The 27,389-nt window shown below is 39.7% G+C and overlaps 1 protein-coding gene across 1 annotated transcript in view; it reads left to right on the top strand.

The window, feature by feature from the left end:
* FBLN1 (fibulin 1) overlaps positions 1-25,711 on the top strand; it is an 82,966-nt gene extending 57,255 nt beyond the window's left edge. The window contains exons 15-17 of the mRNA XM_030463872.1: positions 2,569-2,711; positions 4,601-4,732; positions 24,575-25,711. Coding sequence (XP_030319732.1) covers positions 2,569-2,711; positions 4,601-4,732; positions 24,575-24,714 — 415 coding nt within the window. The 3' untranslated portion in view covers positions 24,715-25,711. The remainder of the gene's footprint in view (positions 1-2,568; positions 2,712-4,600; positions 4,733-24,574) is intronic.
* Positions 25,712-27,389: the final 1,678 nt, after the last annotated feature.

Raw genomic sequence — 27,389 nt, 5'->3', positions numbered from 1 at the left:
CACAGTGTTACCAACTGCACTTTGGATGCGCTGAAGCAATTAGCAGCAATATCAAAAGAAAAAGGACAAGAGAATGAATATTTAGGCAAGGGACAAAGAAAGAATACACTTAAGTTTAGCAGTGTGGACGGAGCATGAAAAAAAAATAGAGCTGACACAAATGTTTATGTGTTACATACATTATTACAGGCTAGATGTATCTAGAAACCAGATTTAATTTAGGAACTGACACACATCGCTTGCACACCTTGTGTTCCTCTATTTCCACATGCAGGGTAACTAATTCATATCAAAGTGCTGCACTCCAGTGGATCAGCAGCGAGAACCATGAATGTAAGCCTTACTTAGGACTTCATCTTAAACAAATTCATGGCTTTATTGGATTAGAATTTCAGAAATGTTGGCATTTGCCAGATTTTTTTCCAGCTGAAGTCAAAGAGTAAAGCTCCTATTTGTTCCCCAGAAAGAGCAAAAGCAGACCAAATATTGAAAACCTCAGACACTCCTAACACATCGTTTTGGCATGCAAATCCTATTATCTAAACACAGCTATGAAAATTTAGGATGCTATATGTATTGTATCAGTATTTCATTCAAAATACTGTCCCAAAATGAGTTATGTCCTGTTTGCTGTCGTCCCTTCCATGTTTAATGGTGCTACCGTTATTATTTATGTGCTATATACACAGAGGATAACTTGCAAAGAATTTTTTCAGAATTTGTAAACACATTATTGGAAGTGGAGCCAATCTAACTTGGCTGTTGTCATCTCAGCTCAGTAAGTTCCTGAGGATAGATGCAGAGTTTGTTTGCATGGCTGTATAGATGCTAATGTCTACTAAGCCCCTCTGTATGGGAAAAAAAAAAGGGGGGAAAGAGGGAAACAAACATGAATGATGTACATTTTTGCATCAACTTTATTTGTTACATATTTTGAAGTAGAGTCTTTTATGTTGGAACTAGGTTATGTAATTTAGCTGATCCTTATTTCACAGACATGGGCAGTTAGCTAGCAGTCCTTTCTTAATTTGGCAGCTGAAGTTTAAAAAAAGGGAATGGAATCTGTTATGTCCATATATCTAGAATTAGTTTGTTCTAAAATGACCAGCATGAGACACTTCAGCAGAAAGCCCTATTCTATTCCCTGCGATATGTTTAGGAAATAATGAAATTTTATACCCAGATAGCTGTGGGAAGTAAAGGGTCTCTTCTGGCTTGTATCTCCTGGTCTGTATCTCAAAACATCAATGACAGAGAATAAGAAGCCAGACTCAGATGTTGTAAATTAACACAGCTCCATTGCCTTACTGTGGACTATGCCAGTTCACATCTGTTGAAGCATGATTTCCTTAATGTTGATTCATGTCTTCTCTTTTATCTTTATTTTAGCTTCATACAATATCAGCGTATTTGGCTTTGTTTTCTTTGATGAGCAAATGTGGGTAGCATATAATAAGAAGTTACTGATGTGTTTATTATTAATAGGACCATAAAGTCCCTTTGAACATCTGAAAAAAGATGGCTTGTAGGTGTGGACTTGGGTAAGGAGTTTTGAAAAGAGCAAGAACCATTTGTTTCTAGAGGTATCTGACAAACTAAAGCTTCCATTTTTGTTTCCCTTTTACTCAGTGAATTTTTCTTCCTCTAATCTTTTAATTCCCTCCCTCTTCTGACACTGCAGTCTTTTCTTTTTTCCACTTAGAAATATGAAGAAATGGGCAGGTCAAAGTTGAGATCATTTGTGGGGCTTAGTTCATTGTAAGACCCAGCATAGCCCTTTCATCTCTGGTGAACACAGACGGGGTATTGTGTGAAGTTCTTGAACTGTAAGTGACTTTAAATTCACTCTGGTGGACAAGGGTGAGAAGAAGTCATTTAACTTCTAATAGACTTTCAAGGACGAATGAGCAGCGGGTTGAGATGGAATATGAAATGACCCTTACCATTTCCCCAAACTCAGAATTGAGTCTTTGAGTTTTTAAATAATGTGGTTAACTTTTCGTCTCCTTCAGTTTCCATTCCTCTCTGTTTTCTCTGTTTAGATGGAAAGGGAGAATGTGGAAAAAACAGAGAGCTTTTCTGGCTCTTTCTGTGCTGAAAATCGTGAAAGAAAGTTGGCCCTTTCCTGCCAGATTTTCAAAGTGGAAACAATTGTTTCTGCTTCATCTGACTGATACCATATGGAATACAAAAACACTTGTGCAAATACGTGTAGCTCCACTGAAAATAGTGATAACATGCCAGGGCACTGCAGCTGAAGATCTGTGCCTGGTTGTTTGGTCTTATCTGGACAGTGACTTTACAAGGCATCTTAGGCACTACAGTTCTTCCTATTCTTACATGCCTGGCTTGAAGAACTGGCTTTGAAGGGGGGTGGAGGGTTGACTGCTATTCTTAACCAAGCCAATTTCTTCAGTGGTCCAGCAGTTCTGGATATCTGCATTTGTCTAAGCTTTTGAGGTGAGGCATGAATACATACCAGTGCTAGTTTCTAGCTCCCCAGGTAGCAAAACATGAAGTAATTAATTTTTGGGATATTTATGCATTTCTCCCTCTTATTTCTCTCAGTGTCAGACTTGAAAAGACAGATACTATCCGTTGCATTAAGTCTTGTCGACTAAATGATGTCAACTGTGTCTTGGATCCAGTCCACACAATTTCCCACACTGTCATTTCCCTGCCCACGTTCAGAGAATTTACAAGACCTGAAGGTAAGTGGTTTGTTCCTTCTTCCACTTAATAGACAATAACATACAAAACTTCTGCACAGTTCCAAATTATAGTGTACTATTCATCTAATTAAAACCTTCAATATCCAGGTTTTTTAATGTTACGGGGTAAAGAAAGTAATTCTGAACTCTAACTTAGACACCTTCCCAGTCTAAGGAAATACTGAGTTTCAGTGCTCATTTAGCACATTGACTCACATAATAGTTGTATCCCCCATGTCTCTTTTCCTTTTTTGGAAGATTTTGATATAGGAAGCAGGTGCTTGTATTTCTTTCATCTGTTTATTGTCAGCTGTTTGCCATTGACAGATAGCTTCTTCCAAGAATATAGCCTTTATCTACATACCAACATTAATCACAAAATACATGATATTGAATATACTGTCTAGTACTGTGATTTACCTATTTTGACCTATATATATAAAAAAAAACCCAACCTGTTGGTTTTAAAAATACAGAATAAAGGAAAGGAAATTCCAAGAGATAGACAGACGTTTCTAAATTTAAATTTTCACAAACCATTCAATTGAGTGGCTGTCCAGTCATCCAGAGTGAGTTTTCCAGCCCCTGATGTTGCATTTCTATGGGCACTCCTGTATTGCTTTCGTTTCTTCAGCCTCTGCAGTATCTGTGAATTTTTAAATCCTGCAGTTTCATGAAAATCATACTTGGTTTTCTTAGTTCACATATAAACTTATGGATGTAGAGGAAATTTTTGACTGTTAGCATTTGTATTTATTCTCTGGCAACTTGACTGGGGATCACCTACACATCCATAGGTGGGATGACTGCCTTGAACCCTGTATCTCTGTAGGATCAGCCTCTCAGCAACTTACTGTGTGGCACAGACAGAGAGAAGGGAACTGAGGAAACCAAGACTATTTTGGAGGGGCTTTTAAAGAAGTTAAAGCCCTATTTCTGATGCACAAAGAGTCTCAGCCTTGCTGTCTCAGAAAGTTGTTCTCAATATCTGGTTCTTCACTTTTTTACCAGTCAAAAGGTAGGAGTAGGGCAAGAGATGTGCCGATCCTTGTTCATGTAAGAACAATTTAACCACCAATAATTTAGCTTTGTAGAGCTGCTATGGATTGTGTCAGGCCTATTTCAGGCCTTGTCTAGCCCTATTTCATAGGGAGTGGAAACATGTCCCATAGCTTCTTCTGCTCCTCAGGTATACTGGCAGCAGAGCTAAGAGGATGCTTCCCAACTGTTCCCCTTTTAGCTCATCCTTATGATTTTACAAAAAGAGATTAGCTCCAGTGATCTGAGAGTACTGCTGAAGCCCAGGAGACATTCCTAAACTGCAGTGCATGGCCTTGGGTGAATTTTTACAGCCCCATAGTTTAGTTTCATCCCCTGTAGAGCAAGAACAATAATGAGAATAATAATACTTACCTCTCTCATCAGTGGCTTGAGAAATAGTCTCACTTCTTTTTTTAAAAAAAAATCCTAAAAAACCTCCTCCAGTCACGTAATTCGTATTTGCAGTCCTTTGTGTATAATTGTCTAAAGGAATCAGAGTTCAGGTATTTATCTCTTTGGTCTCTTGTCACTGCCCACCCTGGGGATCCTTACTGTTGTCCTCTTTGGGTACATGCTGGAAGTCTGCTTTCAAAGCATGCTCTTTCTGGACTCTCAAAGTAATAGTGTTTTGGCTTAAGAGCTTCCTGAATCTTACAGAAAGAGAAAATAAATCTATCCAAATCCTCCCTTCCCCCAGTTGTTCTTTCTTTCTTTTTTAAAGGACATACTGATAGGGGTAAAGGAGGGATGTCCTCTACCAGCTTTGAGGAGAAGTCATTTTGGATCAAATCCTGTCAGGTTCTTTGGTGATGTTTTCAAATACTTCTTGGCACATTCTTTATTTGCAGAGATTATTTTTCTTCGTGCCATCACACCTACATATCCAGCCAACCAGGCAGATATCATATTTGACATAACAGAAGGAAATTTAAGAGATTCCTTTGATATCATCAAGCGTTACATGGATGGTATGACAGTGGGTAAGTAGAGTGTTCCTGTTTACTTTTTTCTCTCAATAATATTGCAGAACAGGGTTGAAGGAATTAATTCACATAATTAATTCCCACCGTGATTTTCAAGCCTGCGTTGATTTATTATTCTCCAGCCCAATACGTATAATTTGAACTAATATCACAGATAATTTTTATTCAAAATACCCAAGGCCTAAAATTTAATTTGAGAAGTATTTTAATTCTTTTTCAGAACAGGCCCTAATTACAAATGCAAATGTCTTGGCTTAAAAATTATGAGGTTTGCTCATTATAATCAAACCAAATGTAAAAGATGTAGTATGTCAGCAGATGCTGTAAATTTAATTAGCTGTTCTTTCTTGTTTTAACAGCATTGCATCTCTTTTTGTGGAATAATCAATTTTTAAAGTGGGATTGAATTTACTGAAACTGTTACTCGTTTGAATATTTATTAACAGATTGGCTCGGTTTTGACCTGTGTCGAGGGTAAAAGGGTCCTGTCAAATACTGTGGTTTAGAAGGAACTTCATAATGGAAAACACATATTTGATTTCCAGTCTCAGCTTAGCAGGGAGGAGACATGGTAGGAGTGATACCTGTGTATATGGGTCATAAACTAGACGAGCATCTCCTCATGTAGCAGGGAGAGGCTGCAGCATCACCCAGGGCTGGTGATGCTTTGTGGCAGGTTTCTTTCAGACCAGGGTCCTCTGGGGGGACACAATGCATCCTGTATCCAGTATATAATGTGCATAGCATATCTAGTATGTATTCATACATGCCTACAGAAAAATATTTCTCGTGTGGATCACCTTGGCTCTTACTCTGGGACTCAAATAGCCAGGAGTAGTTGGCAAGTCCTGTGCAAGTTGCAGAGCAGGAGCAGGTCCCAGCTGATGTGCTGCTCTGCCCAGTGTGAGATGCCAGTGCAGTGGCAGGGGAATATCCTGTGATTCTCATGCTTAGAGAATGGATGTGCCAGGTGTTAAAAGGTAGCATTTGAGTATTCTTTATTAATGTTTATTTGTGAAAATAAAGGACCGCTCTTCCTGGTGAACACCTGTGTTTCAGTACGTGAATATGCAGGTTCTGCTCAGGTTCCTACATGTACTTCTGGGCTTTCTAGCAGGACTTGTCTGGATGAAAAGAAAAAACCACTGCTCTGCTTCTTCCACACTGATGGTTTGTGAAAAAGTCTTATTTAGCATTATCTGAAGGTGGCACTGTTGCATTTCAGAAGCATGATAGTATAATGTCAGCTGTGCAAAGGTTTTATGAACTGTAGATAAAAATCATAAGCAATTAGGTTTATATTTCTTTCTTTATCAAACAGTAGTATACGTGTGAATGCTGAGAAAGAGGGAGAGTCTGTTAAAGCAGAGTGATAAGATTACAGATTTCAGGTATTGGGTTGATTCTTTAGAGGAGTATAAATGTTATCAGATCCCACAGTAGTTACAGTAGTTTGTTTTTCATGCTATGTGCTTCTTTCTGTCTGAAATAAGAAAGAAGGATGTGTTTAGAAATTTGACTGGCCAAGGTATTCGCCTGAGGGAAGTGTTTCCATTTTGAATAATAGGACTGCGTGTCAATGGTATTTTACTTGGTAAAATGGATATCTGCCTCACAGCATGAGGAGAAAAAGGATATTCTTATACAACAGGCTGAGGGAATATGATATATGCCTAAGTACATTCCCAGGTCTGCAGAAGAATCGGGCAACTCTTCACCTTAGTTCCCCCATGTGCAACATGGAGATAATAAAACATGCCTATTACTGTCTTAATTAATTCTTGTGTGTTAGAGTCTTAATTAATTCCTCTATGTAAAACTACTTTGAGATTAATGGATGGAAGCTGCAAAGTAAACTGCTCCCAGCAGAATTGGAAAAGGAAAAACAAAACAAAACTCCAGCTGATATTGCCTGGAGGGGCAGAGGTTCAGGACAGCATGTTGTATGTGTGAAATTAGGATTGCAAATAATTCTGCCAGCAGCAGTTCTGCTGCTCTCATCATAATATCCTTTTTCATGTTATTAATAATCAGTTAGGTGTTCTCATAAAAGTGCTGGGAAGTTTTCAAGACAAATAAGTTGAGATCGTAGTCCACAGGAGGTTACAAAGTGAGACCCTCTTGTGAAGAAAAGGAAAAGGTTTGTGTAAGGATGGAAAAAGACATTATTTTGGTTAGAAAAGACCTTTAAGGTCCTCTTACCCAGTACAGGAGGACAGTCACTTCCCTAGAAAGATTAATTGGTTATCTCATTAAGTTGTGGGAAGCTTACAGCTGTGGAGATGTAACACAGACACTTTAGCAGAGCAAATGCTCAAGTAGCCCAGTAACCAATGTACAAGATGCAGGCCAGTAACAGAGAAGTACACAAGAATCTTTCTCCAGATGTAATGTTCCAACTTGCTGCAGTCATCAGTTATATGCTACTGGGAAATCACACCTGGACCATCATACTTTATGACTACTGATGGACATAGGCCTTGAATCATCCTGCCTACATTGTAGATAAAATAATACATTTACTCTCATAGTGAATCCTAGATGTATGGATAAAAGGAATAATAACCATGTTTTGTTCTGTTGTAATATTTCAACAATTGAGCAGTGTGTCAAAGCTATTTTACCTGCTAATGGAAATTAGATCAGCAAATATCATTCCCTCTACAAGAAAATTTTTCTCTACAAAAGTAAAGATAGAAAACCTCTACAGCAGGGTTGTTTGGTTTTTCGGGGTTTTTTGTTTGTTTGTTTGTTAGTTTGTTGGTTTGCTTGTTTTTCTTAAAGAAATTATATGGACTAGCTCAGAGAGAGAAAAAATAAATAAAAACATTTGGAAAAAAGCAGAAAAATAATTACTAGGGTTGCTGAAATAGTTGGGTGTAATAAACCTTAACTTGTCAAAGCAGATAAAACCAATGAAGGGATCCAAAGAAAGAGGAAGATCTAGGAAAGGAGGGACAGAAGTGAGGGATGAATTAATTTGCTCTTGCAAGAAGATCATAATTAGTAAACTAGGTTTTTGCTGGGTTGTCAAAAACAAGGAGATCACTTCTGAAGAAGGATCTGCATCTAAACTGTGTTTATGTGAGTGGAAAGGAACAAGATTCTCTCAAAACACTGAAGAAAGTGAAAAGCTACAGGTTTCTTTTGGTAAAGGTTTAGAGAGTGGGAGGAGCTGTTACAGAGAGAGTTACAGAAGAAAAGTGTGGACTGTAGCACTGACAGAGAATTGTGGGCTTCATAGAGACAAGTCAACAGTTTGAGCCCCTACCCCTTTAAGTTGACACTGAGACATCAAGGAGAATGGTGTCAATGAAGATGAGAAAAACAATTATATAAAAAGTTGCCTCCAATATTTCCACGCTGTTGTATTAAAAAGAGATACAAAACTCTGTTCTTTCCTGGTTCAAGAAGTGCTGTAGGCTCTCTGGTGCCTAGTGTGGTTGCAGGCCAAGGTGACACTGAATCCAAAAGAACCTGTTCACAACTGCACATCACTTATTAGCATGAGTGGGAGAAAAACAGAAGTGCAGACCTATCCAGTTTTGTTGGTTTTTTTAAAAAGCTTTTATAGACTTTTCTCTGCATTCCTCTTTTAACCAGCTGTCAGTGAAAAATGAAGAATGCATTTTCAACCTGTACAAAAACGTCCTATCAATGCCTAAGGTATTACCAGATACTGTAAAACATTTCCCCCCTTAGCTATGCATTCATTTCCTTAGGTGACTGTAATATCACCTTGCACTCTGGTAAACTTGAGGAAGATTTTAAAATTTTCTAATACAGCTAGAAGTAGTTTTGCTAGGCTGAAATCTTCCATACTGCATTTGTATAACTGCTCTCCATTGTTATTTGCAAGGATTTCACTGCTATCTCTGTCCTGACTTTTTAGCCTCTTTTGCATGTGTGATCGTTCATGATATTACCTTTGAACCATTACAGAAAGTGTCTCAACTACTCATAGCAGAACACTGGATTTATTAGTAATCTAATTTCTACCATGGTATGATGATTGCATATTTTATTCCAGAGGCTGGTGACAGATTTCTAAAAAATGATTAAAAGCTAAAAAAAACCAGATACCATAAGAAAGAGTGATTGTGGCATCCCATATTTTGGGGGAGCAGGAGGTATAGAATAGAGACTCGTTTGACTTTTTGGGAAACCTGTCCTTAACACAAAGGTAGTAGTTCAATGTCTCATAAGTCTGGCCGTTCCTAGTATGGTAGAGTCTTTTTAGCCCACCATGTAAATGTTTGCATGGTCTGAAATTAAATTCAGAGTCACTAGTTTGCAAAAGATTTGGTTCTGAACTTTGTCCTTGGACCCACTCTGCAGTGCTGGGCAAGCACCTTTACATTCCTCTCTGCTTCTTCCTTCATCTTTGGGCCAGAGGCTGGCTGGCTCTTACTGCGCATTTGTGCTTAGCATAATGAGATCCCCGGACTGATTTGAGCTTCCTGGCAGGGCTCTGATGCTGAAAGTAGCACTTCACCTACAATTACTTTTCTGTGGGGAAATGGAGACCAGGTGTAGGCAGAGCCAGGGTGTCCAGGGGAGCTCTGCTGTTCACAGGGGTGAGGATTTCAGCACATATGTTACATACCCTTGTGGATACTCTTACTGGAAGGAAAAGTAAGCAACAATAGCCACTTTTTGTCACCACGACAATGTTTCATTAGCATGAAATGACAATGGTGTCTGGCAATACAAAACCGATGCTGTCCAGTCATTCACAGTGAGCACACAGAGCAGGGACATAATTCAGCAGGTTTTTCAACAGGCTCTTGCAGCCTTACATTAAAAAAAGACACAGTCCCTTTCAGTATCTTTGTTCTAGTTTCATCTAGGCTTGCCCCTTTCCCAAGAGGAGCCCCTCAGCAAAGAATATTTTGTGAGTTTTTCTCTATGCCAGGTTGCCCTGTCGAAATTAGTAGCTACGCATGTGAGACAAGGGTGCCCAGAAGCCATTTGGTAAATGGGATCCTAGATTTATTGCCTGAACCTGCCCTTTCGGGATGCTGATGACTGTGCTGTTCGGTAGTCAAATCTCTCAACACCCTCCCTCCCCTACAGAAAAAATGTCAGGCTGAAGAGCTTTCTGGAGGCAGAGAAGGAAAGAGAGCAGGAGGTGAATTTTCATTTCATATCTGAAAAATGCTGAGGGTGCTTTCCTGGTGAGAATGAGTCTCGTGCTCGAGAGGAGCAACCTTCCTGATGCCAAATTTCACTCTAGCACATTGCAAGTGTCTGGTTAATCAAACACTCCTCCTTGATCAATGTGCATCTCAGCCCTCGGGTAGGAAGGTGTACAGCATTACAAAGCCAGTCATACAGACCACCTTTGGTTGCAGTTTCCATAAAACCAGCAGACAGATAAATCACACTGCAGGTCTGTTGAAGTTTTGTGAACTGTGGCGTGAAGTTTAAAACCTGCCAACTTGGGAAAGAAATGGACTGAGTCAGGGAACAGCTGAGGGGACCGCCAAAAGTCTTTGGTTCAGATTACATAGCATGCATTTTTTTGGTATTAATTTTAAACAGTGGGCTGAAATGTTACATAAATGAACAAATAAAGCCAGATTTGGAACCCAGTACACTGAGAAACATAAACTGCAGCAATTTCTCTGAAAGATGTCTGTGTGTGAATTCAGCCCGCTAAAGTACTTTGCCCTGGTTTTGAGTCAGCAGGGACTTGTTTTTCTGAGGATCTTCAGGTGTGAAGTGTTTGTGTGACTGATTCAGCTGCTTGTGGTGCTGCTCCTGAGTTTGTGTGTTGATAGCAACCGTCTTGTTGCTGCATTAGCACCTACGCACCCTATAAAACTGGAGACAGTTGATAAGAGACTCAGGGCATATCGTAAATCTTTCCCAGTATGATGCGTAGATGCATGGCTCAAGAAAAAAACCACCCTTTTATTTTTAAAAGGGTCAAATGTGGTGACGAGACCCCTTATTTCAGCCTTATTTTGAGAATTTGGTCAAGGATTAACACACATGAAGATTCAGAAACCTTTCCGTGTCAGAAGTCCTGCTAACAATACCCACAGAGCTGTCACCTCTAGGTGATGACTGAGCAGCTATACAAAGGCTTTCATGTCGAATCCTCAGGATTAGGTACTTTTTCTTCCATGGTAAACTGAATCACAGAACCATATTGTGCTGTGTGCCACAATGTGGCTCTTAGCCAAGGAATGCTTAGGGTTGAAATAATTAAATGCCCAGGTGTCATGGATATGCTACTGTATCAAAGCTTGGCTGAAATGGAATGGTGTGGTTGTGGAACAGGGTAAACTAAGCCACCCTCACTAAATGGAGAGATTGCATGGATGTGGTGATGTAGTGTGATGGATGCTGAACACTTATTTACAATAAGGTACTGGTAATAAAGTATCAGGAGGCTGATGACTGTGATTTTGCATATTTTGGACTGTCAGACTTGAAGTTTTTCCACCTGTTTTTGTAATAAGTAAAATTCTTATGCTACATAAAGCGTGTCATGTTCTCAAAGGTGAAAGAGGAAGGATTAAAAAATACATGGTGGAAACTATTTTTTAATGAGGCTACTTCGAGTGCAGTTATTGCATTTTAGGCATGAGTGATTTTGCAGCATTGTCAACATTAAAACCCATTGCGAGGTTTGGCTGCAAGGCAAACCAGAGATCTAAAAGCACTTCAAGTTTGCCAAACCAAGATAAGAGCACATCTCTCTGAAGTTATTTGGTATCCTTAATAAAGATCATAGTATTTGTAAACTAGCCAAACCTCAGCAAAATCAAAGGTTGTTTTTAATTCTTTCATAATACCAAGGCTCCATATGATCCAACATGACAGATAATAGCTTTGAAAATATTTACCATTTGTTTCTGGCCAAAAAATGTATTAATACCATGAGACCTCTTTATTGCCTCTTGTTGCATTTCAGCAGTCAGAGCTTCTAGAGAAGCCCAAGTGTTAATTAAATTAAACTTCATTGAGTGGTTGAAGGATATTGTTTATAATTGAATCCCAAATTTCTGACCCGTAGAATAAGAAAAATAATAAAGGTCTTTTATCATGCTGACATGTAATTCCTGTACTATAATTGTCTTTTTCTTTTTTCTTTAGATGTGAAGTGAAAGGCAATAAGAGAAGCAGATTTAGCTTTAGCTAAACTTAAACTAATACTTGTAACCTAGGTGGAAATTTCAAAGACTATTAGTATCTGGAAGGTTTTAGAAACACTTAATTGTTTGGACAGTCTTTAAAAGAGAACTTTGTCTTTTCCTGGTGTATAAATGATTACTATGGTCAATGGATACTCAGAGCATGGGAGACATCTGAGAAATAAGTGATGCTTATGGTCACAGGTGCAGGCTTACCTTGTTACACTACTCTTTTTTTCTGAGAGCTGCCTTGCTCTACCCCTGATCCTCTTCTACACCTCTCCAAGAAGGACACCGTGCAGCTGTTACTGAATTGCTGTAGGGACAGAGGCATTTCTGCCTCTTCCCAAGAGAAGGTGCTGCTGTGATGAGCACTGCACTGACTGGCCCAAGGCATTCGGGGTCCTGGTTATGCCACTGGATGTGCTCACTGCTGCAGTCCCTAAACCACCCTTAACTTTATGTCCCCTAATGCGGGACACTGGGGTTGTGTTAAGTGATCTGTAGCTTTGTTGGTGCTCAGAAGGGAAATCCCCCCTTTCCCCTGTTGTCAGCATTAGTGCTTGTGCAGCAAGCTACATTTTTGGTTCTCTACTTTTGGGTGTGAATCCAAGAGAAGGGGTGGGTTGAACAGTAGGACCACTGTTTCTGATCAACTTCAACATACAGTGAAATTACTCTGAGTGTCATGTAAGTTCTGAAAGTGTGATTTTATATGTTCAGACTGCTGAAGAATTCTAAAAACACTTGGTTGATCAACAGTTGAAAATTAGGGCATTTTCTTTGGAATTTGGATAAGGATCTGTGAGGTCCATGTTTAAAAAGTACATTTTTTTTGAAATCTTGTCCCCAGATACTTCAGCGAAGATATTCACAGCCAGCTGCATTCTTGTGAAGCAGTTCTCCATCCTCATGGAAACCTTGTTAACATCCAACTCTAACTTGATTTTGGAAATCTATTATTTTGTGAAGTGTTCGCCATCAAACTTGAATGAAGGTCTAATTCAGAATGTTATGAGGGCAATATACTTCAAAGCAAGAGGAAATCTATTTCAGTACTTGTATTTTGATTAATGAGGTTTCTGAATCCTTTAAGCATATTTATGTTTGTCAGGTGTGGCAGCTCAAGGATTAATGATATCTTCAGAGCTATTTTCTGTATATGATTTGATGCCTGCAGTGATGATTACCAAGAAATATTTCATTTTCCAAAGAGCAGCCACTTACTAATAAAACAGATTATATCAGAAGCTATAGAGCACCACATAGCAGGAGCCTACATTGTCATTGTCACAAATAATTGAGAAAAGTATATATATAGCTTTCAGGAAAAGAAAAAAAAGAAGAAGGGGGAAAATGAAAAGGACTGTTTAGCTTTTGAAAGATGGAGTAATCTAAGGTGTACATTAACTTTCTGAAGTCAGCAGACATCTGGTGGTCTGGGAAATGCCTGCAGTTTGACAGCTAGATTGTGCCTTTAGGCACAGTCATGAACTAGAGAGGACTGGAGGAACATCATGCCTGTGAGACTGCCTAGGGAGGCCCAGCCCATTGTTCTGAAGGGCAACAAAAAGGGCTTCTACAAACACATAAACAGCAAAAGGTAGACTAGGGCCTGATTCTGAATGGGGAAGGAGATAAAAAGACATGGAGAAAGCTGAAGTATTTAATGCTTTTTTTGCCTCATTCTTGACTGATAAGACTGTCCTTCAGGATGGACGCCCTGGGTGCTCAGACCAATAGGGAGGTCTCAAGCAAGAAATACTCACCCTTGGTAGAGGAGGATCAGGTTAGGGAACATTTGAACAAACTGAACATAACCAAGTCCATGGGAGCTGATGAATTCCCCCCCAAGTGTTGAAGGACCTGGGCAATGTCGTTGCAGGGTCACTCTCAATTATATCTGAAAGATCGCAGTAAGCAGAACTTCCCTCTTTCACTGCAATCTTCAAGAAGGCCCAGAAGGAGGATCTAGGGACCTGCAGGCTGCTCAGCCTCACCTCAGTCCCTGAGAAGGTGGTGGAGCAAATCCACCCGGAAGCCATTTTCAAACATTAACAAGAAGATGTCCAGGAGCAGTTAGCAAGGATTTATGAAGGGGAAATTATGCCTGACCAACCTGACAGCCTTCTGGATTAGTGCATGAGAGAAGAAGAGTGGATAATTCTTACCTTGACTTTAGTGAGGCTTTCAATGCTGATTCCCATAATAACCTCACAGGCAACCTGAAGAGGTGTAGACCAGCTAAGTGAGGACAGTGAGGTGGACTGCCAGGCTGAAAGGGTTGTGATCATCAGCACAGCTGGCAGCCAGTCACTGGTGGTGCATTTGAAGGATCCGTACTGGGGCCAATTTCTTCATTAATGGCCTGGATGATGGGACAGAGTGCACCTCAATAGGTCTGAAGAGGAAATAAAACTGCAGTGAGTGGCTAATACACCAGAGGGTTGTGCTGCCATTCAGAGAGACCTTAAGAGCCTGGGGGCTGACAGAAGTATCATGAAGGTCAGCAAAGGAAAATGTGAAATCCTGCCCCTGGAAAGCAATAACTTTATGCACCAGTACGCACTGGGGGCTTACGAGCTGGAAAGCAGCTCTGGAGAGAAAGACCTGGGGGTCCTGGTGGATACCAGGTTGATCATGAGCTAATGGCAAGCCCTTGTGCCCAAAGCTGCCATCAGGCTGCACGAGGAAGAGCATTGCCAGCAGGTTGAGGAGGTCATCCTTCCCCTCTGCTCAGCACTGGTGAGGCCATCCCTGGAGAGTTGTGTCCAACTTAGAACTTTGGGGCTTAGTGGTACAAGAAAGACATTGACATAATGGAGAGTTCAATGAAGATGATTAAATCACTGGAACATCTGTCATAGGAGGAGAGGCTGAGAGAGCTAGGACTGTTCAGCCTGGAGAAGAGAAGGAAGTATGGAAGACAGGGACAGACTCTTCCAAGTGGTGTGGAAAGGATGAGTCAATGGACACAAACTGGAACCCAGAACATTCCACTTAAACATGAAAAACTTCTTTACTGTAAAGTTGGTTGAATCCTGGAACAAGTTGCCTAGAGCTGTGGAGTCTCCATCCTTAGAGAAACTCAGAACCAGAATGAACACAGTCCAGAGCAACATGTTCTGGGTGACTCTGCTTTGAGCAAGGGGTTTGCATAGATGGTCCTCAGAGGTAATTCCTGGCTCAACTATTCTGTGCCTCTGATTCTGGATTGTGGTGGTGTTGAAAAAATGACAGAACTGGATTGCTACTAAAGGAAAAACTGCAGCTTTCACTCTACCAAATGCAGGAAGAGATTCCCTAATGTGCAAAATTTGAAGAGGATTTTCAAAGGTAGGAATAAACTAAACAATTAGCCAACATTTGATCCACTTCTCTTCTACCCTGGCATGGTATAGGTCAGTAAGTACTCCAGTAACTGTTGGCAGAGCAATTTCATCACAAAAAGTCCTTACTTTGTCTTAACCTTATGGAATTAACAGAAGCCTTTTCAAAGGGAATTTAATTAAACTTTAATGTATGCAGAGCCTGAAAGCTTTTTAGAGAAAAAAAATGGATAAAAGAGCTTAAAATATGTATTTTCTGTTTTTTTCTGACCAGGATGTGAATTATTTTTCACCTTATTTATCAATATGGTTAGTAACTTAACCTCAATCAATAGCAATATATTTGTAATGAGTACTGAATAAGAAATAACTTTTTTCTTACAAATCTTAATATGCCTTCTCTGAGTTGAGGTCTACAGAGCCAAAAAACAACTCAGCTATATAGTTTTGGCTTCACACTATAGATATGTATTTACATGCTGAAGGCTGAGCTAGTCTGGTATTCAAGCTGAACCTGCAACTTGTCTACGGTTTGATCCAAGGAATTGGTCTGTTCATTGCTGGATTTTTTTTTTTCTCTTGCTCATTTCTGGAACGATCCTATCAACTTTGCCTTTTAAAATAGCCACTGCAATGATCATTTCCCTAGTCCTAAACTTCCTAATTGCCTAAACATTGCTTTTGAAACTGACTCGGCTCCTAAGCAACACTGATGCATCTGAGATATTTACTCTTAATTTTGAAAATCTTGGCCAGCAGTATAAAGCAAGAGGCCTTGAGGAGAAAAGCAAACTTGAATTTATAGTCCAGGATCTTGCATTGACATGAGGAGATCGGTCTTCTTGTATTGCTTAAGGGAAGCTCATAAAGGTGCTTTTACCCTACAAACAGTTGTTCACCACACATGCCAGCGTTTTGGGCTACTTTTCTTTAATAGCCATGCGGTGGCTTTCAGTTCCAGGAGGCTGAGAACAAAACTTCTCAGTACAAAACTTCTTGGTACAAAACCTCTTGGCCTCGTTACTGCAACATCTGTAGGGGATTTAAGAAGTTTGCTAACATCTGGGGAGAGGCTACATCCATATGGCCTAACTCAGACTAGTGTACTATTTAAAGGCTATGTTTTCTGATTCCTAAAGATCCATTGCTTAAAAAAGGGTAGTTGCCTTGTGGCAGCCAGAACTATTCATCTCTGACAAAGGTGTAAAAAGGACCAGAGAGTTTTTTGTGGGGAAACAGAAATCCAGGAATGACCAAGTGTAGGACTTCAGAACACTGACTGATGTTATTTGGAAATTAATATAGGCTCAATAAATTACCTGAGTCTCAGCTGAGCTTAGGCTGCAGTTCCACAGCTCTCACCACATTCTCTTGCACTTGAATTTACAAAATTAAAAATTTCATGTTCCAAATGTCCGTTTAAAGCACAAGGAAAATAGCTGGTGGAAAAATTGTAAGGTGGGCTTTGTGTCATAGAATTCTCTCTTTTGTAGGTGTCATTAGCAGCTGGACAGCATTATCTCGCCCCATGAAATAACACCTTCTCTTGAGAAGTCTTCCTGTGGTTTGTTTTTTTTTTTTTGAAGGGGACATGTCTTGTGTTGGGCTTTGGCTTTCACTTACAAGCAGACCCACAGACTCCTGCTCCAAGGATTAGGAAATTCAAGGGAAAAACTGATTTGCTTGCACTGTTTATTCATCTCACATGAGAACTTTTTTATCTCATGAGGAATAGAACTGAGTGTATTGGCTATCAAAGTACCATACATTATGCATGAACAAGCTACACATTTTTCATCCCTAGTATGAATTCCCTGCCTCTCACCTCGTAAGTCACATACCCTGCTCACAGGTAGGCAGTCTGTATATAGGGCCAAAGAAACATCATTGCACATAGGAATTACCAAGAATGTTATAGGAGATTCTTTAGCTTTCCTCAGCCTTTAGCCCCTTTGGTATCTATCATTGCATTTTAGAATGTAGCTGATACTAACATTCTTATGCAGTCATATTCCACACAGTATTTCGTACCAGATTTTATACACCAAGCTGCTGCTGTTAATTCTTACTAATGCAAAATATTCTTTTATATATAGATATATATGGTCAGCAGTTCCACTCACACTAGAGTGAATGAAGACTAATTCTCAGTTGTCCTATAAGATAATAATGCCTGGCCAAGGTGCAAATATATTAAAAAAAAAAAAAAAAGTAGTGTGTGCTTATTTGAAAGTAAAAGCAAACAATCAGCTATGCTCAGACTTGTTTGGCTGCCTTTGGTATTTCAAATACATATGCCAATCTTATTATTTTAGATAGTTTTTTCAGAGTGTTTAATTTAGCAGAGATTTCAGAATTAATTAAAAGATGTGCTTTGTTCTATTTAGGACTGGATTAATATGTTAACTGTAGATAATGATTCAGAAAAATAGATTAATCTTTTTGCTGCTTCATGCTCTCTCAATAACTCTATACAATCCATCCCAAGTTTAGTCAGTTTGTGGTCAGCTTTTAGCTAACCACAGATCATGCAATTAAACAATATATATACAAAAATAATTAAAACTTAATTTCTTAAAGTAAATTATTTGCTCCCAGAAAAACTGGATAAATTAGTAAGTGCCTATAATATCAAGTGTGAAGTCTTGAACTAATGGAAAAAGGGCAATACTGTTGGATTCAAATGATAGTCAGAGGAGACTGTAGCTTGCTGTGAGCACAAAGGAATTAAAAAAAAAAAAAAAAAAGTAGTTTTGTTACTACCCTTTGGCATGTGATGACCGGGACGAAACACTAAAGCTGTAACTCTGTGTATGGGGCAAGAGGTGGCAAGGTGGAAAGAAAAAGATCTGCTGTGCTTGTTACTTAGTGCAGAGTTTGAAATGTGGTTGAGGGAATTGATCACATTTTTGATAACTGTGTTTATTTTGTTTTCCTGAGCATAGCCCACAGGTTACCTGGAAGAACAGCTTCTAACTTGGCAGTAGGTTGGATTGTTTATATATACACAGGTACATATGCCTGCATATGCATATGGAGGTAAGGCAAGAGGAGCTTGCCTTAAGGCAAGTCCCCGCTCCAGCAGTCATCAGGTCCAGTTCCTGTCCCCTCTCCCTTCAACCTCTGATTCCTTGCCTGCTCTGCTAACATTTCTCAGCTTGATTTTGTGGGGTCCTTAGAAGTTTAGGTGATGTGAGCCCCTCTTTTTGAGGAATGGGTGCAGCTTATGTCTGTGCTGTGTTCTTGTGATGATGCAGATTTAAATATTTGACTAGATTCAAGAATCTAGGAATTCAGGAATCCCTCTGGAAAATCCTGCAACCTTCACCTCTGGAACAGAAAATCTAAGATAACGCATCCTCTCTGCCAACCCAAAACAACTTTTCTAGTGGCAATGTGAAAATGAGTTTCTGCATTGCTTTCTGGCAAACCATGGAGATCCCTGTTAGAGAAACTTTCTCTAGAGAAAATGCAAATGCAGTGTTCAGCAAGAGGTGTAAGAAACACAATGACCCAGATTCATTGCAGATGTAATTGCTGCAGATTTTGTGGTTAGCAGTGGAAAAAGAAGGAAGAAAAGGGGATTTTTAAAGTCTTTTGAAGAGTTTTGTAAGTGTTCCTTTGGTGTGTTGGGCAATGAGCTTGGCACAGAGAGCAGAATCAGGAGTTTGAATTTCTGGGAGAAAGAAAAAGTGAATGTGTGGTAACACAGAGACTTATCATCCAGAATGGGTTAATATAGTAACAAACCAGCAGTTTCTCCTAAGTTCAAAATGGAGTTTCTTTGCAAATCAGCTGCCTAATGCAAAAATACAAGCAGAAACCAGACACAGAGGTGAATTGCCCGAGGGTCTCACATATTTCAAAGCAGAGAAATGTAATGATATCTTAAAGAGGCATAGACAAGCCAAGGAATACCTGTGGCATCTGATTACAATAATAAAAATTCTGCTGAAAGGCTTAGGATGATTAACAATATTAACCTTGCTGTCTTATTTATCCCGTGTTCTTTGATAAGCAAAGCCTCAGTAATCCAATGACAGTGACTCTAAAATTGTTGGGTTTGTCATTTTTCTCACTTGAAAATAAGTGTTATTTAGGTTAATATCTTAACTACACATGGTGACATACTTGAACCTTAAACAAAATTGAAATACGAAACATGAAGAAACAGGGCAAGAAAGCAGCTTATATTAATTAGAGAGCTTTAAAAGTTCTGGCTGTGGTCAGACTTATCACTGTAGAAAAAACAGTGACATCCTCTCAAGCCCAGGCTGTTTGCTTACACAAATCAGCAGATGGAAAGGATTGGCGTTGATCCTGTTTACAATAAGGGTAAAGTGTACAAGAAAAAGAAGTCTTATCATTGTTTTCTAAAAGGAGGTCAGTAAACCATGAAGATACCCAAGCAGATTTAGGATGTGTAATAACATCTCTGCTCAGTTAACAAAAAAGCAAAACCAAACAAAGGTGAGCTGATAGAAAGAAGTCTGCCTGGCCTGTGACACATAGGAGTTTCTGCAGGTTGAATCTGTGTTTGGGTCACAGGTTATGAACCAAAGAGTATAAACAGCAACAGCAGCACATCAGACTGCAGGCTATCAGTGGTTGCTTGCAGGGATGTGCCTGTAGGCAATACCTACATAGATGCTTCAGATTGCCTGGCACATGGGATTCAGCAGCAGTGCAGATCTCCTCGTTCATTTATTCTCAGTGATTCACACTGTTTTAATATAGACAATTTAAAAAAATGTTTTTAATTTGTGTGTGTGCGTGTGTGTGTGGTTTCAAAATGATAACCTACCTGAAATCTGATTTTGCTGGAAAAGGATTGGGGTGAACATGTGTAAATAAACTCACCCTGCTTACCAACTTTAGAGCCTGCAGCATTGGTCCCACAGAGTACCAGCTCATGGTGGTATTTGAGAGCTCTCTGGTTTCAGGTCAGTTAATAAGGAACACTGTTATTCTCCTGGCATCCTATAGAGAGTGACTCAGAGGACACTGTGTACTGCTACGGTGATCCAGGACCAAGTCCCAGTCAGCAGGTATCCCCATGTCAAGTCTGAAAGGCTCCATCCAGCTATTTTGGATTATACTGGGGAGAAAAAAAAGCAAAAAGCAGCTGCTTAATTCCAACATTTCTTTACTTTTCAGTATATTTAAAAATTTCAGCATTCCTATTACCATGAAGTATGGTTTTGTACTTAATATTCAGCTATATAAATGCTGAAGGATGCCAGACCACAAATCCAGGCCCAGGATTACTCTGCCAAAAGGGACAGTGGAACAACATGTTTATGCAAATGTTTCAGTAGCTGAGAAATCCAGATTGCTTAAAAAACACTCAGGATTATTACACATGGCACCTTCAAACATGTGCTGAGCTAAATGCACTTGAGATACTGACTGATTCATTAAGTCACGTGTGTGAATTACATGTTCCAAGCCTGAGTCTCATGGTTTTCTTTAGACATCTGTTTGTTAAGGGTAGGCACGAGGCACTGCTGGCCTTGTTTGGGTCTGGAATAGCTGCACCTCCATCATACCTGATGTGAAAGGCACAAAATATTAGAGAATGAAACACTGGTAGCATCACAAGGCATTACAGCACAACAAAGCACAATACAGCAGGCAGCCCTTCACAGCATTTCTGAGAGAAGTTCTAGGACCACTGCAACAAGATCCCTGCGTATTGGATCAGCATGTATCTAGGTTTCAGGCTGTCATCAGCTTTGCTGTTGCATGCTTTCCACCTGCATTTGACCTTGAGTTTGGTGGAGGAAAAGCTCAGCTTTTCCATTCTAGCACTTTACACCAAAAAAAAAAGGAAAGCTCATGATGAATAATCTGCCAAGAGCTGAAAACCCATCATATGCTTTAGTCCAGTAGAACATTTCAAAGTATTTTTCCTACTCTTTTTTTCTTTCTTGCTCCCATTGAGAATGAGTGCATCCTTCTACACACACTGTAATGCTAAGCCATCTGAATGCATAATCCTATTATTTACTATAATAGAAGATGAAAGGATGCACTGGTCATTGGCACAACAAACAGAATAAATATTGTGAGAGCATTGTGTTTCTTTGTATTTTCCTTCAGTTTCTTGCTTCAGTATAGCTGTCTTAACATCTGCAACTTTGACTTGCCCGACCATTAGTAGGCTCAATTTTAAAACTGCAGCAAGAGAGCTGTGTGGAAAAGCATTGCTACATGGATCACAGTGTGTTTGCCACCTTGAAAATAAAAGAATATTCCTTTTTTTTTTCCTCCCTGTTAGAAAAATGCATTCAAACAAGGATGAGAAAGTTATTACTTGGTTTGAATTCTACATCAAGAACATGCAGAAAGATGCCATACTGTGGCATAAACCATCTTGAGTGGAACTGCATCGTGTCAGGAAAAAAAAGTTTGCAATCCCACTTCTAGACTAGAGCAGAGTAAGAAAGTACAGAGCATTATAAAAATATTGCTGACTGGAAACATCAACCTTTGCCATCTGAGGCTGCATGAACTGCTAACAGGGTGTGTTAAACCTATTGCCAGCACTGAGTGATTCCAATGGTGCGTGTTTCCGTGGCTGTCACTTAAAGCAGTGCCTGCAATAACATGATGTGTTGTTAGCAGAATGCTTTAAATGCTGCCCCAAAGGGAGGACAATTTTAGCAAGGCTTTCCTTTTTAAATATACCATTTGCCAAGCCCAGTCATTTTTTATAAGGTGCAGGAGAATAGCCAAGGAAACTAAAAAAAAAACATAAATAAAGTGTATGCATATATGTATGTATGTACATATAAATTGTAGAGGGAAGGATACTGAAAAAAGTGAATTCATTAAATATGGCAAGCAAAGTAAATGTGGTGAAAAGTTTCCAATTTTACTGCATGCTGAAGTTATTAGTTTATATTTAAACAGAACAAAACTGTAATGTCATCACTGACTTCGAAAAAGGTGCTGACAGCCTGCATAAGCAAACGTTTATCTCTCTCATCAGATCTCCAGCCAATGTGCTCACAGGGGACTGCTGCAGGAGTTTGGCTGGGATGCTGCTGTGCTGCCTGTGTGTGAAACAGAACCCTCAGCACACAGAAGGAACACATCTTAAATAATATTAAATTGTGTGTTTCCTTCTGTAGCAAGGAGAAGGAGGGGTCTGAGGAAGGGATCTCAGACAGACTCCCTGTGCCTGCTGACTGACCTCAGGTTTACATGATTTTGACCTTTTGGATGCATCCTTTCAGTTAAGAGCCATTTGGTAGCTGCATACTCTGTTACAAACACCAATCTTAGAAAACAACTGTGAAGAGAGACTATATTCGCAGCCTGATCTTGAGCTTTTGGAAGCAATGGCAAAGCTCCTGTTGACTTATATTTGTGTAGGTCTGAAGCTGTAATGCTATTCTGTTTGACCATGTCAGTCAATGCAAATCAATGCACTGATAAGAGTTTATAGCCCAGATGGGTCTCCCTGGGGTCCTTCCCCACATCCTGGACAGAGGCCAGGAACCCCATTTCAGCATCAGTCCCTGCCTGAGCTGTACTGAAACTCCCAACTGTACTCTCAACAAGGCCAAGTGCTGGGTCCTGCACTTTGGCCACAACAACCCCATGCAGTGCTACAGGCTGGGGACAGAGTGGCTGGAGAGCAGCCAGGCAGAAAGGGACCTGGGAGTCTGGATTGACAGGAAGCTGAACATGAGCCAGCAGTGTGCCCAGGTGGCCAAGAAGGCCAATGGCATCCTGGCCTGTATCAGGAACAGTGTGGCCAGCAGGTCCAAGGAAGTGATTCTGCCCCTGTACTCAGTGCTGGTGAGGCCACACCTTGAGTACTGTGTCCAGTTCTGGGCCCCTCAGTTTAGGAAGGATATTGAGGTCCTGGAGCAGGTCCAAAGGAGGGCAACCAGGCTGGTGAAGGGACTCCAGCACAGACCCTATGAGGAGAGGCTGAGGGAGCTGGGGCTGTTCAGCCTGAAGAAGAGGAGGCTCAGGGGAGACCTCATCACTCCCTACAACTCCCTGAAAGGAGGCTGTAGCCAGGTGGGGGTTGGTCTCTTTTCCCAGACGACTTTCAACAAGACAAGAGGGCACGGTCTTAAGTTGTGCCAGGGGAAGTTCAGGTTAGATATTAGAAAGAATTTCTTCACCGAGAGGGTGATCAGGCATTGGAATGGGCTGCCCACTGAAGTAGTGAATTCTCCGTCCCTGGAGATATTTAAAAATTAGAGACTGGATGTGGCACTCAGTGCCATGGTCTGGTAACTGCAACGGTGGTTCAAAGGTTGGACTTGATGATCTCTGAGGTCCCTTCCAACCCAGCCAATTCTATGATTCTATGATTCTATGAAAGGGAGCTGGGCTCCAGCTCCATCACAGCTGTGAGTTCTCTTGTTCTGGACCTGACCCATAAGTTGTTGCCTTCCTGAGTTGGCTTTGGCCCTGCATGACTTTGCCCAGTGATCTGTGCCCTTAGTTCAGTCTGGATGATGGGCCAGGGTGGTGGGTCAAGCCCTGGCTGGAGAGGCATTTCCCTTCCCCACCCCTGAGGAACTCTCTGAGCTTCTGGGGTTTCTCTGTGTGAAACAAACCAAGAGACAGAGCCCTAAAAGACACAGCTCATTTCTCCTTTGCCATTTCCTTCCTCATTATCAGTTCCTGGTGTTGGTGAGGGACTGGCCACCACCTTTGTGAGGAATGACACAGGGACAGGTGCTGTGATCATCCCCCTTTTCCTCATCATATTAATTATTCTCACTAAACTCATTATTCCAACTGCTTCCAGTGGAGTTATCCATCCATGATGCAAGACACTGTCAATTTACAAATTATGTTAACAGATATTTATAGGGAAAGCATCAATTTTATTGCTGCATCATAATTGCCATTACAAAGAATTGTTCTACTGTTCCAAATGAAATGTGGTTTTCAACATGGTACCAGAAATTGCATGACATTCCCAGGAGTGCAGGCTTATGTATTCCTCATGGCAATGTGTGTGCTGGCTCACCTAGGGAAAATCTCCCTATGTCCTCCTTAAAAAGTGTAACAGACTTCTGAAGAGTTTATTGCTCTGAATAAAAGGTAAAGAGAAATCATTCTAATTTAAAAATATTTAGGTTTTCTGCCATTAGCAACATTTTAGTGCTTTCTCTAGATCACCTGCAAGATATTTTGTTTGAAAAGTCACGTTTTATTCTTTGTTAACTTCCTTGCAAGCCATTTCCTTAACCAATAGCTAAAATAATTTGCCACCAGTGATACTGAAAATGACGAAAAGTTTTTCCCTTTCTGAAGTGGAGCAGGGTGAAGATCATCTGAAGCCTTCTGATCCCCCTATTAATCTCAGCAACCTATTTCTATCCCAACAGGTGTGGTTCGCCAGGTGAGGCCCATTGTTGGACCTTTTCATGCCATCCTGAAACTGGAGATGAACTATGTCATGGGTGGAGTGGTGTCTCATCGGAATATTGTCAACGTTCACATCTTCGTCTCCGAGTACTGGTTCTGAGAGGGTGTTCAAAATCCCAGAGAAAGAAGCCACTCCAACCTAAGTCATTACCACAAACTATTATGTCATATACTTGTTTGTAAAACCCAATAGTGGGGTTTTGTTTCTTTTTTGTTGTTCGTTTGTTTGTTTTATTTTTAAATATTTGGTTTATAGTTTAAGACAAATAACAAGCTATTATGTTGGTTAGACATAGGGTGGAGCAAATAAGGTGAGCCTGATGTAGTAGTTGTCTGTATAAATAAGTAGTGTGTAAAAGTGCTCAGCTGCCTAGTGAAATTTAAAACTTTTCTAAATGCTAAACTAACTTTTCTAGACCTAAATAAGATCTAGGCAGATCTTATCTATTGCTCCTTGGCTAGATAACCAGAGTGACTGGCTGAGGCTGTGGAACAGAATAGGTATCAGAGTTCATTGGGATGAGTAATATGGTATCTTTGGGTGGAAGAAGTTTGGTGAGGATTAGTAATTTCACCTCAGTATTAACTACCTTGTAGGAGTCAGATAGTCAGAAAGTGCCAAATAATCACTTTGGGGCCCCAGCAGTATAATTCTGAACAGGCACCCAGAATTGCTAATCATTTCTGGAAAGTTTAGCCTAGATATTTAAAAAGAATCATTCAGCTATGGCTACATTAGGAAGTGGAAAGGAATTAGAAATAGTAAGAGACTAACAAGCTATTGCACAAATTAAAAAATACTCCTTTTTTGTACTTATTATTTTATTGTAAGTTTATCTTTGATTTTAATTAAACAAATACCTCTAATTGAAATTAATCTTTTACCAAGATAAGGCATATTGCTTAAATTCTAGACTCATCTGTACTTGGCAATACCTGGGAAACTCAAAGCTGTATCTCCTGTCTATTATAAAGTTCCATACCTTTTTTAAACTTTAAAACTTTAAATAAAATCAGCATGGTAAACTGTACATTCCTATGCACCAAACCAAGGCATATGTAATAATATAATGAAACTCAAACAAATAAATGAATGTTTAATGTATTTTCTGGGCATAAAATTAACGTGTCTTTTTTCACTCTAGAAGAAAAAATAAATAGTTCCTGTTTCAGTTTATTATGTTTGTTAAGATATGAGGAAATAAAAAAAAAAAAAGTTAGATGGGAAATACTCAAACATATGCTACAGTTTCTGCTTACCATAAAGCTAATATAAATATACAAATACATATCTCCAATGAACAAACTAATTACATGTATATATTACTTATTCCCTGCTCAAACCTTTTCACTTCTTCTTCAGTTATTATTGGTGTTAGGCACTTTTCCTTGTATAGAAAAGCACCCAAAGCTTAAGGGAATCATCCTGCTGACCCGAATGCTCTTTGATAATAAAGACCCACTTCTCTGATCCATTGCAAATAAAAGACCATAATAATTTTACTGTGTACTTTAAAATGTTTCATTACATTCTCTGTGGCAGGGAAGCTTCTCTGTCTGCACTGTTGTAATTACAGAAGTGAAGATTTTACAGTAACATATAAATAGAATTTGACTAAAAGGTACCCTCTGGATGGTATTTATTCCCCCACTCTTACAGAGCATCCTAACCCCATGCATGGCCTGCTTTTCAGAATGTTATCACCTTAAAACATGTTGAGTGTTGTTAGTGGCCACTTCAACAGTCCTTGCTATTGCAGTAAACAGTTACATTTTTGCATAGAAAAATGCTAGGAAGCAGATATATTTATAGCAGCTGACCTTCATCATTCAACTAAATGATGATGGATATTTTGGAAAGCTCCAAAGTATAAGAGATACTGTTGCCTTCAAGGATTACTAGCCTATGTAAATCTGATTTATATCAGAAAATAAAAATTTTTATTACACTAACAAAGGCCAAGAAAATTAGGATGACTCCCTAAATTGTCAAGTTCTTTTTCTTGCCAGTATAGGAAAAGTAAGTAGCCAAGTACCAAAAATACAATAACTGTTTTCATCTCATTTTCTAGACTGATTTTTGATCCTTTATTACCTCTGTGAGAGGTGCTTAGTATCAGTAGAAAAAAATCCAGGATAGCAGCAATAAAATTTTATAATCAAACTCATGAATGAATTAATTTATACTTGTCTGTGTTTAAAGGAGAAACAACACACCACCACATATACACACTACCCTCCCTTTCTTCTGTCTGCCTTTTTGAGTAAAAATAGGTTAGAAGAAGGATTAGCACTACTTCCTGGGAATTTATTTCCAAAATAATCTTTGAAAATTGCAGGCAGCTTTTTAAGTCGTCCTTAAGTCATATGAGAACATTGACCCAGTAGATGATTTTATGTTTTGTTTATAATAAAATCAAAGTGATAAGAACGATTAAGTATTTCTCTCATCCAAACCTGTGACAATAAAGTTCATGGAATCACAGAACAGTTTGTATTGGAAGGGACCTTACAGAACACTTAGTTCCAGCCCTCCTGCACGGGCAGGGACACCTCCCACCAGACCAGGATGCTCAGAGCCCCATCCAACCTGTCCTTGAACACTTCCAGAGAAGGAGCACCCACAGTTTCCCTGGGCATCCTGTGCCAGTGTGTCACCACCCTCATAGTAAAGAATTTCCCCCTAATGTGTAACCTAAATCTACCTCTTCCAGGTTAAATCCATTCCTCCTTATTACTACACAACCTTGTAAAAAGTCCTTCCACAGCTTTCCT

This window comes from Calypte anna, chromosome 1 (assembly GCF_003957555.1).
Source record: "Calypte anna isolate BGI_N300 chromosome 1, bCalAnn1_v1.p, whole genome shotgun sequence".
In the NCBI taxonomy this organism is placed as follows: domain Eukaryota; kingdom Metazoa; phylum Chordata; class Aves; order Apodiformes; family Trochilidae; genus Calypte; species Calypte anna.
This window is presented reverse-complemented; position numbering and strand designations above follow the sequence as displayed.